Source organism: Aplidium turbinatum, chromosome 2, assembly GCF_918807975.1.
Source record: "Aplidium turbinatum chromosome 2, kaAplTurb1.1, whole genome shotgun sequence".
Taxonomy (NCBI): Eukaryota; Metazoa; Chordata; class Ascidiacea; order Aplousobranchia; family Polyclinidae; genus Aplidium; species Aplidium turbinatum.
In genome coordinates, this window is record NC_137473.1 from 36501006 (window position 1) to 36513874 (window position 12869).

Below are 12869 nucleotides of genomic sequence, written 5' to 3' on the forward strand. Positions count from 1 at the left end.
CGAATCAATCCTTATCCAAATTGTACAAAAACGACTGATATTGTCTTTAGTTGGTCATTGAAGAAAAAGTACCGCAGTTGTAAATGTTCAGAGCTTCATCTGACCTTTACCTCATTGCTAGGAAGGCACAACAGAGGCCAATCTATTGGTTTGTGGATGGTGGAGACTGTGCCGAATCCTAACTTACATGGAATAGCCTGCTTGGGGCAGTCCAGCACCTAAAAAGTAACCTACTGATCTAAGGGCTGTTTTGTGGTAAAGGTTTGTTATTCATAAGCTGGGTTCTCCCCTAACAGAGTTGACGACGGGGGATGGCATCAGTCTAAGAAAGTTAAATTCTTTCCAACAAGTTTAAAATTGAAATACCACAATGAATAGTGTGACGGAGTTGGGTGGATTACATCATCAACATTTGAATTACATTGTTCTTAAATTTTCCACTTAAACTTTTACTTTGTTTACGTTTATGCTTTAGCAAGCAATCCTTTTCTCTTGAAAACTTTTGCATTGTTGGTCAATATTGAAACTCTGATTGCGCCTACAATTGGATTTTACCCAAAACAAAACTCCCAGAGCTTTTCGTTAAATATTAACAAGTGGATGTCTTAAAATTGAAAACCATGTAAGCAAGATTACATCCAGAAAAACACGATGACGTAGGCTACCTCCTACCACTAGTTCGTTTATGATGTTGTCTATGTAGGCTATGAATTTAGGAATTTGACAAGTAATGTGTAAGATGGCCTCAACTACCCTGTTGACCTTTCTACCATAGCTTTTTAAAATTTCACATTTTAGACTTGTTTTCCATAACGGCTTAGCAACAAAAAAGTACGAGCCAATAAAATGAGTGTTTTATTTAATGCTATATTTACCGCAGATGCGTTCATGAAGCAAATAGCGTCTCACAAAGGACAGAGTTGTCCTCTTTTTCTTGTTATACTGATTTCTTTTTATACTATAAGTCAAGCTTTGTACAAGCAAAGGTTTTTTCGTGTATAGTTTACAAATTGAAAAAATAAATTACCATATTTTTGGAAGGAAAAAATCCTGCACTTGTTCCTATATTTTTGAAGAAGTAGTTTTCCTGACTGAGTTGGTATCTCTCTATGATATTTTTGAAGAAGTAAATCAGTTAAACATCTCACTCCACAGAAATAATACTGAAATGCTGCAACTCCATGACAAACTTTCAGCTTTTAAATGAAAACTACGATTGTGAAAAATTGATCTGTCAATGATGTGGGTGATGCCAATGAAATCCTTGGGCTTCAAATCAAGACTCTTCTATAAAAACTCTACTTCATCCAAATAATACGCGGTGCTTTTTTTTAGTTCTCTGACCCCTTAGGAAGATTATGAACCCCTAAAATCATCCCATGTCCAAATCTGAAAGTATCTATTGAACCCCCTTCCAACGCTTCTGAGCCTGTAGCCTACATACAAAGAAACGCAAAAAATGTAAATAAGGAACTAGGTACAGAACGCTGATTGATTGCAACGAGAAAATACGAATGCAATTAATTTCAACGTGTGTAGTGTGTACCAGAAACACAAGAGATTTCTTTGCAGTGACGCTGGCAATGTACTGGTAGGCTACATAAAATCACCGTAAGGTCAACTGAAACAGTTTGTCCACCGCTGCTACGGCCTATTGTTTGTAGGAGAGATGTGGGACCAATGGAACATCAGATTATTTTCTCCCCTGTAAAATGAATAGATTTTTTTTTCGATTGGGAAACACCAAAATCTATAACTATCTTAAATCAAAACCAGAATAGTGATATTTCTTTCTTTTTTGACTGTGAATAGCATTTGAGTGATTTCATAGGTGAACCCAAGCTTCTTTGCTCTCTGTATGTAAGGAGTTTTCTTTACTCCGAGTAAACATACTGTACAGTGTACACCCATAAATTGTGGCGCATTGACAAGTAAAAGTATTTAGCTTAAAGGTGAATATAGGTTTAGCCTAACCAAGCTGATCTTACACAAGTTAAAATGTCGTTTTTACATTTTTTTCTTATGTAAGATCAGCTTGGTTAGTTTTGACTATGTGAGATCAATGGAACAGACTATTCCAAACAGTAGCGTAGCCAGGAATTTAGAAAGGGGGCGGCCGGCGGGCGAAGCCCGACGCCGTTTTCGCCAAAGGCGACACCCAGCGGCGGGGGGTCTGGGGGGCCTCCCCCAGAAAATTTTGAAAAATTACTTTGAATTTGGTGCATTCTGAGAGCATTTTCAACAAAAATGTGGGTATAAATATTCCTGTAAAATGGTGCTGTCTGATGAAATAGCAAAAGAATAAGATCATGTTTTCTTGGGCATTTTTCGGTAATAAAGCTAAGTCTCTACGTTTTCTTGTTGCTAACTCCTGGCTGAGATATTTGAATGTTTGGTATTCGCAAAACTCGTACTTTAATGCAGTTTCGTTTAAAATTAGGCAAACTTTGTTTTAGAATCATAGAGACTGAAAGGATCATTCTCAATATCGTGACGTCACACGCGTGCCAAAGGGGGGGTTGTAACCCCCAAAACCCCCCCCCTTGGCTACGCCACTGATTTCAAAGCGTTTTATCGGACCCTTGTCTTTTACGTTTTGCCTACTTTAAAAGCCAAATAAATCAAAAAAGTCTATTTTCTGAATAATAACTGCAGAAAACCGTAACTGATGCTATGCTTTTTAAATACAATGAGCCTAAGTCTGCATTGTCCGTTTGTTTCTTTTTTTATTTTGTATTTTTTTTAAATATTAAAAAATAAGACTTGGTATATGGTTCTCCTGTTTTGTTTGTTAAACATGGTTTCAAATGATGCAAAACTTTAAACTTTCCAGATTGCTTATTTACAGGAGTGCTTAAATACTGTTCCAAAAGTCTCAATAAGTGTTTCATTGGCGACACATGGATGACACCTTTGGAACAATTGACAACTTTTCATAAGTATCTTGTCATAGACTATTAAAATAAAATAAAAATTGAAAATTAATTAGTCATAGGTAGGTTAGTCCTACAATAATGTAGAAAGAAAAATTAGAAAATTTTAATTTAATTTGTAGCCATGGTGGCCTATTAACAAAATCCGTTTCATGGGTCCCACACTTCCCCTATAAGTTTTCACAATGTCATGGTAATCTTATTCCAAACGTTGCTTTTGTCCAACGAGTGTCAAAACGCACTTATTGTTTCTTCGATTTAATAGACGTAGGCGTCGTCTCATAGGCTAAAGAACAGCTCTCGTACGAGCAACTTGTCTGAAAAAAGTCATTATTAACTTGTGCCGTTTGCGCCAAGAGTGCTGAATGAATATTGTTAATTTTTTTGTCTTGTCAAATTTTGTCCTGTTTCATGCACAGCATTTGGAACAAGTCATTTGCCTCGTTCCAAGTAGCCTCAGTAGTTTCATGTTAATTTTTAACTTAGAAATTTATTACTATTTACAATACTCCATCACATAAAAGGCAGTAGGTAAGAATTGAGCACATCATCTGGTATCAACAAATATTAGCATTAAATTGTTCCGTTAGATTGGAAAATTTTCATTAAAATGATGCACCTGACCGTTGATACAACGTAAGTTATTGTTTTTGCTTGAAATTAGCAAATAAATGATATTATTTCAAAGGCTAAGTAGCCTATGCTACTGAAATAAAAAAAGAAATGTATTTTTGCACTTTCAACAATTTTTTTTGCAATGAGGTTCTTCCCGAACTAGGTAAGTTATATAGACTTAAAACCTCTTCTTCCTGGTTTAGCGGATGGAAGCAACTCTTTGTCTAAGTGGCTAAATGGAGGTTTGAATCCCGAACGACCAAATCCAAAACCAGTCTAGTTATCGAAAATATGTAATACTACATTTCACATCGAGTAGAAAACATTTTATTACAAATTCATCTGTTCAAACGAAATATTACGTGAACTAAGTTACAGTAGCGTGCTTGCATTTCCCATTGTAAAAATTCATCATTGCTATAGCAAAACTTAAATTTCAAATCTAAACAAAACCATTCACCAAATAATTAACAAATTATGATTACGTTCCTTCAACATCTTCCACCCTCACCACCACCAATACAGGTCTTATTATGAAAAATATTACATGATCTTTCCACCACAAGCCTGAGACAGCTGAAGGGTTATTTCAGGAAAAAAACGTAACTAAATTGGGCCAGCTGATCGAATTTCTGGCTCAAAAGCCGGGTTTAAGAAACAAATGTAAATAAAACATCAAGAGCTTTATCTTTACGTTATAAGAATAAGGCAGCTCTATTTTCTTCTGGTTGATTACACCCTCATGTAGCTTGTCAGAACAACCCGAGAGCTCTTTAACCTACAATAGGTCGAGTCACATCCACCTCCCGTCTGGTGATCATATTATCTATGTAATCAATAAAATGGTTGCTGGCAAGCGGCTGCTTCTAACGTAAATTTCTGCTACAGGGGTTGCAGAAATAGGTGTTTTCACATCACCAAAACAGAACATGACTTATTTCTTCTACAACAATGTTTGTTAGGTGTTTCAAAATAACGAGACATATGAAACTTATCATGTTTCAGACTTTTTTATTAATTTATTTTGGCGACTCCGTAAAGCTTTTGTAAAAAGTGCAATCTATTTTTTTAAGAAAGGGGTTACGGCTTTCTGAAAAAACTTTAGTCACGACATTCAACAAATAAACAATCAGATTTTCGAATAATGCGTCACAACACAACAATAAAATAACGTCATCAGTTTGTGCTGCGTTGGCAAGTCGACTTTTATGTCTTGTGAAACAATAACACAATATTTTCTCCAATGAATGCTGCTTTAGGTTGATTTACTTGTAAGCTTGTTTGTGAGAATAATCACTCATGTCAATATGCCATAAATCTTTATGGGGGTTAATATATTAGAAAATCACGTGAAGATGGGGTCACTGAAATGTATTTACTTGGTCCGTGGAGAATTCCGTTTTAAAAATATACAACAGCGGTATTTTCTTAACTTCAACAACAACCACAAGTTGCAAATTCATAAAATCTGAATTCGATTGAATAGTTGTGGACTATACGACCTGTGATGACCTCACCGGCTTATTGATTGACGCTTGTAACATATTGCCGACACTTTTTTATATAAAAAGTTTTCAATGAACATATTTAGGTTACCGGCTTGTTGGTTTATGCTTGCGGTACCAGCTTTAACAAATTGTTAAGTTATGGTTACATTAAAAAGTGATATAGGATACTAGCTGGAATATTTCACAATAGATCAACCTTTATTATATTTATTTTAAGAATACTTAGATTACTAATACAAATTTATACAATAAAAATCAAACCAGAACAACACAAACTGTTGAACAACTTCTCCTAACAGCAATTTATGACTAAGAAATGTCTCATAGTGCAGGTTACATTTTGCTTGCAACCTGGCATTTTCTTGCATCTATATTCATAATTTCCTCGATACAAGTTTTGTGAAGAGCAAATCACATAAGCTAAAAAAAATTAATGCATCAGGCAAGGCATGGGATGGAATGAAAAATTGATTAGAATAGTAACATACTTTGAGACGAAAAATTGTAAACTCCAAGAAAGATAAGATGTAGAAGATTTGGATGATAGGAGAAATGGCAGTCCTACGTCGTTGTTGCTAAATCTTACATCATAAACTTTCTAACGCTTTATCATAGCACACGCAAAGCGCTTTTTGAAGTAAACAATAAGTTACGATTTCCAATTGATTTTGAAGCAATGCGGCGGTTCCTCGAGCTTTTGTAAAATTGAAAAGTCAGTAAGATTCACTTTTTTACCTTGGTAATTTCGCCTAAAGCAATTTTACTGCAGCTCAGTCATTCAAATACACTTCTGCATTGTTCTTACAGGATTAGGTGCGTACAACAAGAGGAATATCTCGCAGATACAGTTCGAAAACCAATAAAACTCACAAATGTGTCGAATAAAGACCTAAACGATGCTGAAGAAACTTTTGGTACAGAACACAAGGTGGAAAAGAAAATTTTTCAAATCGAATAAAAGAAAATGCGGAGTTGGAAAAATGAAAAATGTTTTTATTCCATCTCATGTGGTTCCAGATTCTGCATTAATTTGACGATTAAATATGCACAACCAACACATAAACAACAAAAAATAAGAAAACAGACTTATAGAAAACGCGCTGATGTAAACTCACAAGTTATGTTGTATGGGTTCATTGATAAATGTTGATGTGTTCAGCAGATTCAAAGTTGCTATCAAAGTCTTGTATCAACGTGCAATGGCATGCTTTCAGCTTCCACTCAAGTCTTCTTAGAATCTGTTCAAACAAATCCACTTGCTCTTGTGATATCACCTTCATGGCGGCTCGATTTTGGGCTATCGCGGTGTTGGTGGCTGCTGTGAGATGAAACAGATCGTTGACTTTCATGTTGACTTCCATGATGACTGTGATGGTGGCTGTAGTGGTCGCGTTTGCTGCTAGAACGGTGATGATACGAGCGACGGTAGTCTGGCTGCTGGTCATAACTGGTCACTACTGGTTTATAGGCTGGTGTTGTGGTGGCAGCTGAAACAAAAATAACATTTCTTGAAGTGGAAAATTAATGTTGGTATGGTTGTGCCAACGTACACCAGCGTCCAACAACAAATGTTAAACAACCTGTGGAATCATTTTATCGTTGTTGTATTGAAGTAACGTTATTTTAAATGTTAAATTAACATAAAAATTGTACTTTTATTTACAGTGTATGGTAAATTGATTAGGTCTATATGAATAGTTTAAATTTGTGTTCTGTGTTTGGCGCACTTTAGTCGTTTAATCTTGTAAGCTCTCCACAAAGATTTAAGCAGTGTTACAGTACATACCTGGCAGACTGTATTTTTCGTTTGTTGTTGTTGTCTTGTAGGTATATGCTTGATGATCGGTCACAGACTTGGTAAAGCATGTGCAACAGGCCATCAGTCCACCGCACACGAGGGAAATAATCATGCAAACCCAACCCACGTACAAGCAAGGACCAAGAGTATATCTGACGACCACCGTCACTGATGGAGGTTGGTAGTAATATTGCCGCACCACTTCTGCAGCATACCAAGACACACAAATGCCAGTAAGAACGCCTAAAAAAGAAAATGTTTTCAGTTTAGTTAGGTGTTATGTGAATATAGCCTAGTAGCCCACACCCGTATGTCATGTTGAAGACTCGGTTTCGTCTCGTCAATCAGCCGCTACTCTGTCCAGTAGTCTACTTGTGTTGGCACTTAAACAAATGAAAGCGATGTAGATAGAATCCGCCACCCTACCAAACTATGTCATTGGCAAAGCTAATTTGGCTGTTACAAGCAAGATTTCTCGTACTTTTAATCAGGTGCCGGATATACCATACGTGCAAAGGGTAATCGTGTAGTCAAAACAAATCTACCCAAAAAAACAGCCTTATGATTTGAAAATTTACTTGTTTTTCTTGGTGAATATTAATTTGTACGACAATCACATGCAACGTTCCAATGCACAATGCACAGGTAAAGCACTATTTAATTTATTTTTCAGTGGATGTGGTGGCGCTACCTACGACAGCTTGTTGAAAAATTGAAAAACAAAAACTTTGATCGAAATGGAATGTTGTGCAATTTCTACAAAGAAAACTAACTAGGCTACAGTAAAACTACTTTTGTTTTTCTATTAAAGTTGTATTGAAAAAACAACTTTCTTCGGCACATTGAAGCTATTTTTGAACAAGCTGTCGTTGGATAAACCTTAGTTTGATGAAATGCAGTTCGATTAATAGTTGGGTCTGAAAAAGTGAAACACCATTACTTTTCCCCTGCATAGTTTGAAAGTTTCAAGAACAGTTTTAATTTTAACCATAGACAAATAAAACCTAACAACCAGACGGCGTTTAACATAATAACATGAAAATAAACTAAAAATTAAAAACTTTTTGGCAATACTTATGTTAGCCTTTCTCATGTTAGTTTTAATTTCAAGAAGACAAACATCGGTAACGCAATTTTGGTTATTGCGAATCTTTACTTGTCCTCATGGGTAGTATACATAGAAAATAAATATAGAAAACAATAAAACAAAAGCAAATTTCATTTTGTAGTTTATCGAGATAGATCACAAAGCAAAGTATTCAGCAAAATTTTCTCGCGTTTTTACGCAAGTTATCATTCAATTAGCATTGCTGGACAGGCGATGTTTTCGGTCGCATCAATCCGATCAAACATCACAATCCCCACAGCAAATGAATGCACATTTTACACCAAGTTACCCACAACATGACAAATAATGTCTTCTCTTGCCACTTGAATAAGGAAAACATCTTTGCAATAGATTAAGTTTCGCTTTTAGAAGCATGATCGTCGTTTACTTCACAAATGTGGATATAACTTTACCTGCCGCGATATGTAAAATTCCTCCAACGATGATAGTCCATCGTTTCTGTTTGCTATCCTCTTCCATCATAGATGCACATCTCATTCCAAGAGCGGAGCAAACAACTCCAACCACAGAACACAAAAGAGCAATGATCATCAACGCACGGAAAGCGTTGAGATAACCTGCAAAATATAAGTAAAAATAGTTATTTGTGTAATTAGATCGTAATTTGCAATTATAGCCTTTTGGAGTTTAATTCAAACCTTGTGGGTCGGTATTGTTTCCGTCGAATAAACCTTATAAAGAGTTCGAAAATATTATTTAACGTTAAAAATGTAATGAAAATATCTGGGCCTGATTTTTTTCAGTGTTAAAAGCGATAAAATGTGCTTTTGGTGAACGGCAATACAACGAAACTTAGTAGCCTAGATGAGATCTTGCTTTTTGAATGAGTTTTTCAACTTGTCACAAGTAGGAAATTGTTCCAGTAATTTTTAAAATCTATGGCGTTTGTTTTAAGTTAGTATTTATTTTAGAAATATTTCATCACAAATGTCTAATAGCCAATAGGGTAAATTCTTTGTAAAACTTCACACACGGTTCTTTTTCTTAGTAGCAAGAGTATCAGCTTTGCACAAAAAAAACTTTAGCCTTCTATCGAACTGTCGCTACATGGTGCAGCACCAGTCTGTTAACCACTGCCTGGTAATACAATTTTTTTACAATTTACCCAAATATCTGGACATTTTTGCCCAAATTTGCGGTAATTTTTTTGTAACAGAGGAGCGACCGCCCCCCCCCTTGCACCGGTCTCTTCTACGGTTATTCGCAGGTCTGTATCATATTTACAATATCACGACGGAAATTCTGGAATTATCACGATAAACTATACGTAACAAATATCAAATTTTACGACAGAATTATAGGCAAACGATCATGTTTGTTTTTGGATTAGTCGAAATTGAGTAAACTTTTCTTTGGTCGATCCGTTCAACAAATAGTCGTAAATTTTGTTTATGGGGTTTGTTTTCAGAGCAAGTACGCACGTGATGCAGCGTACGTAAAACGCGGTTTATCACAAATAAGTCCAAAAACTTTGAGTTCTTTGAAACCATTAGGCTGCATCAGTTTGAGTGCAAAAGTCATGTGGCATAAAATTTCATGACAACCCATATGACGTTTTTATTATTTTGGATTGGCCTACTCAGTGCAAAATTATTATGATTGTTTTTGGTGGTAACAAAAATAATTTAAAAAAATATATAACAGTTTTACTGGGGATACTAGACAACGGGAACGTGCAACAAGACTTGCGTCATGGTAAGGTGAAAATCTCTGTTTAAAGACCATGTTGAGGCTTGTCGTTTTAAAGCGTCCCGGTTTTCAATGACAAAAATATGATATGCCTAAGTTTGACCAAAAATACAACTATCATTAAATGTGATCAACTGATCAAGCACTCTCTCCCAACACATACTACAAAAGCTGACAATAAAGTGATTATTCCAAGAATAGAATCGCTTGATTCGTCATCAAATAAATCAAGTAAGCTATCAATGAAGTATAAATGAGGTCAGTCTACATTCATTAGTGAGTAGAGCAGTGAATTTTACGAGGAGAACATGTATTGACTTGGGTGGTATCGATGACTCAACACGACTAGAGCTACTCGATAATATGTTGATCCTACGCTATTACTACTGGAATGTCGTAAACTCATTTTTTTATAAGCTAAAAATACTTTTTAGCAAGAATTAAATTAAATTTTTAAGCTACTGGGGTTCTAATCCTCATCGTTGAAACACAAGTTACTAAGAGATAATTCTTTAATCTAAGTAGTAGCTACTAGGCTGCTAACCATAACCATATAGTCAACTTGGCTTTCTAAAATAAATAAGAAATACATCGCATTTTAAGATAAAAATTTAACACTTGTAATTACATACCATCTAGGCCAATAAGTGATGTGTCATAATTGTCACAATTAAATACGGCTTCTTGATAAGATGTGCATCTTAGCCACAAGCCATCTCTATATCGTATCAGCGCTGTGCTTGGGGAGGAATCCACCACTGAGTTTACTCTCCATTGTGGGAGGATGACTACGATCATCAGCCCAATGAGGTTTAAAAATCCAAGAGCCAGGGACAAGGTTACAAAAGCTCCGTTTGCCATCTTGTTTTTATCATGCAACTTTAACTGAACAAGAACTTTGCGTGGTTGCGATGCGTTACTTGAAGTAGCTTCAAAATGTTCAATTGCGTTAAACGTTCACAGAAATTATATCTAAAAGCAATAGTAACACAAAGATTTAGTTGCTAACTTGATTTTAGTCCCAACTTATTAGTACAACATTCATAATTTCCAACGACTTCACCGTGTCACTTATGCTTTACCAGTTTTGAAACTTATTCATGTTTGCTAAATGTCAAGCAGAAACAAGATTCAGTAGGCTACACATTTAAAAAGTTTTTGGTATGACTCGACAAGGCATCGAACCTATGCCTAACAGTTCAGAGGCTAACCACCACGCCATCTGAGCTAATCATTTAAAAACTCAACTCTTTCGGGAGTAAAAAACATCATTCCCTGACTATATATCAACTTTACTTGGAGGAATGCAACATTTCATCATCATGTGTCCTTTCCAAAACTAATTTAGCAGTGTTTAGTGTCTGGTTAGAGAGAGCTGCTTTTAGCTGTTATTGGCATTGCTTATAGCTGGCGATGATGGAAGATAAGCAACTTTGGTTTGTAACATTTTTCATGAAACAAGGGATTTTGAACGTTGTTGCTTTGGTTAATTTCTGGCCGACATTCTGAAAGAAAGAATATTTAATCAGCTACTTTATAATCATAAGTTGCTCCTCTTAACTGTGTCTTCCTGCACAGTTAAAGTTATACCCTTTGCAAGTGCACTTTATTTTTGATTGAAAACCTTTTCTGAATTTTAAAACATTCTTAGGGCATAGCAACACTCTGCCGAACACCGATCAGCCTACCCAGCACTAACTCTGTACAAACAGATCCTTCCATCCTCCTGCCTATTTGGTCAATGTTAAATACTGGTTTATCCAATAAATATAAGAGTAACAACGAAGTCATTTATTATCTTCTTTGGATGGAAAGTCAATAGTTAACTGCAAACGGGATTCCTTTTTCACTGCTTATCTAATAAAACTCGCTGTTAGCTTTAAAATGTAGACTGTAGACAGGATAGCACATATTTAACGACTAAGTTGTTTTGCAACATCACAAAAAGTACACACGAAACATAACCAACCGTCCAGATGACAAGGTCATACGTTAGTCGCTATCTTTTATACATGCAGCTTACAAGCGAAGTTGCAACTTTTGAGATCCTGAGCAACACTGGCTCAAGTTCCAATAGATTGATTGGAAACAAAATCAAGTTTATTATAGTTTTGTCATATGAAAAATATCGACACAGCTATTCAGCAACGTGAGAATCTTGGAGTTAATTTAAACGCAACGAAGAAATTTAAACGCAAAGAAATTTAAATTTAAACGCAAAGAAAACCTTTTGCATGACTATTTCGACAAAAGATATAACTCCTGAATGCAAAATCAAAACATAAAATGCAGAAGCCACTCAGGTCAGTAATTTCAACTATCTCCATAAGGTTTCATTGTTAATTCGAATGACTGATGCTGGTGTGATGTCACATCAAGAATCACTAAGTCTAAGTTTTGAACGTACGTTAAGTCAATGTTGCTGTATGGATGCGAACCCTGGACTATGTGATCGCTGATGAAAAAGAGGATTGACAGTATACTTAAATTTGGTTTAGACAGAGAATGATGGAATAGGCTATCAACTGGGCTGCTAAAATTAGTAGCGACAACATATGGAGACCATCCTGGTATAAACCTGGCCTCCTGATAAGCACTATTAAGTAAAGTTAAATAACATTCTTTTTGGGCCTGCCTACCGCAAAGTAGGAATTGAAAAGTTAATAATGATGGAACGACTTTCTCGTCAAAGCCACCAGGTTTCCAAGCAAAGCCACCAAATTTTCAAGCGTATAGGTTTGAAAATTAAAAAAAGAAACAGCGCCTAAAAAGGCCTGTAAATTCAGTGAGAACAGTAAACGATCGAGTGTGTGTGGAGAACCATGGTAGGCGGCTCATATCTAGGCAGGGCCAATGACGATGATGATGATGATGTTGGTCTACTTCTTTGTGAGAAATGCGTGTATCTCAAACATACAACCTCATGACACTTTTTCCTATTAAAAAGTACACTGAAACTACCAATGACCACAATATATTTACCAATGTTGCATCTATTTCCAATTTTTCAATGATTAAAGCAGGGGCCTTCACCATAGATACTTTACCACAAACAGGTACGTGAATACCGAATCATTGGGGATAGTTAGATAATGGTCAATAAAATAGCCTAAGAAGTGATGATTTTTTACCAGGATTGATTTTATTGATTTTGAAGCAACCGTACCATGATTATTTGGGAAATTTGGCGAAAAACA

General features: G+C 35.8%; 1 protein-coding gene across 1 annotated transcript; it reads right to left on the reverse strand.

Annotated features, from left to right (window-relative positions):
* Positions 1-3859: 3859 nt before the first annotated feature.
* Positions 3860-10628, reverse strand: LOC145765317 (claudin-1-like). Its single transcript, XM_082577120.1, has 4 exons — positions 10305-10628; positions 8376-8540; positions 6843-7097; positions 3860-6543 (listed from the first exon to the last, which is right to left on the reverse strand). Exons 1-4 carry the CDS (start codon positions 10531-10533, stop codon positions 6299-6301), a joined length of 894 nt encoding a protein of 297 aa, XP_082433246.1. The 5' UTR covers positions 10534-10628; the 3' UTR covers positions 3860-6298.
* Positions 10629-12869: the final 2241 nt, after the last annotated feature.

What these genes read in the sequence shown, in the direction of transcription:
- LOC145765317 (XM_082577120.1), bottom strand. Translation starts at nt 10,533, where the DNA reads ATGGCAAACGGAGCTTTTGTAACCTTGTCCCTGGCTCTTGGATTTTTA. An exon ending in ATCACTTATTGGCCTAGATG is followed by an intron (nt 8,541 to 10,304) that starts GTATGTAATTAC and finishes TATATTTTGCAG; the next exon opens with GTTATCTCAACGCTTTCCGT. An exon ending in CGAAAAATACAGTCTGCCAG is followed by an intron (nt 6,544 to 6,842) that starts GTATGTACTGTA and finishes TTTTTGTTTCAG; the next exon opens with CTGCCACCACAACACCAGCC.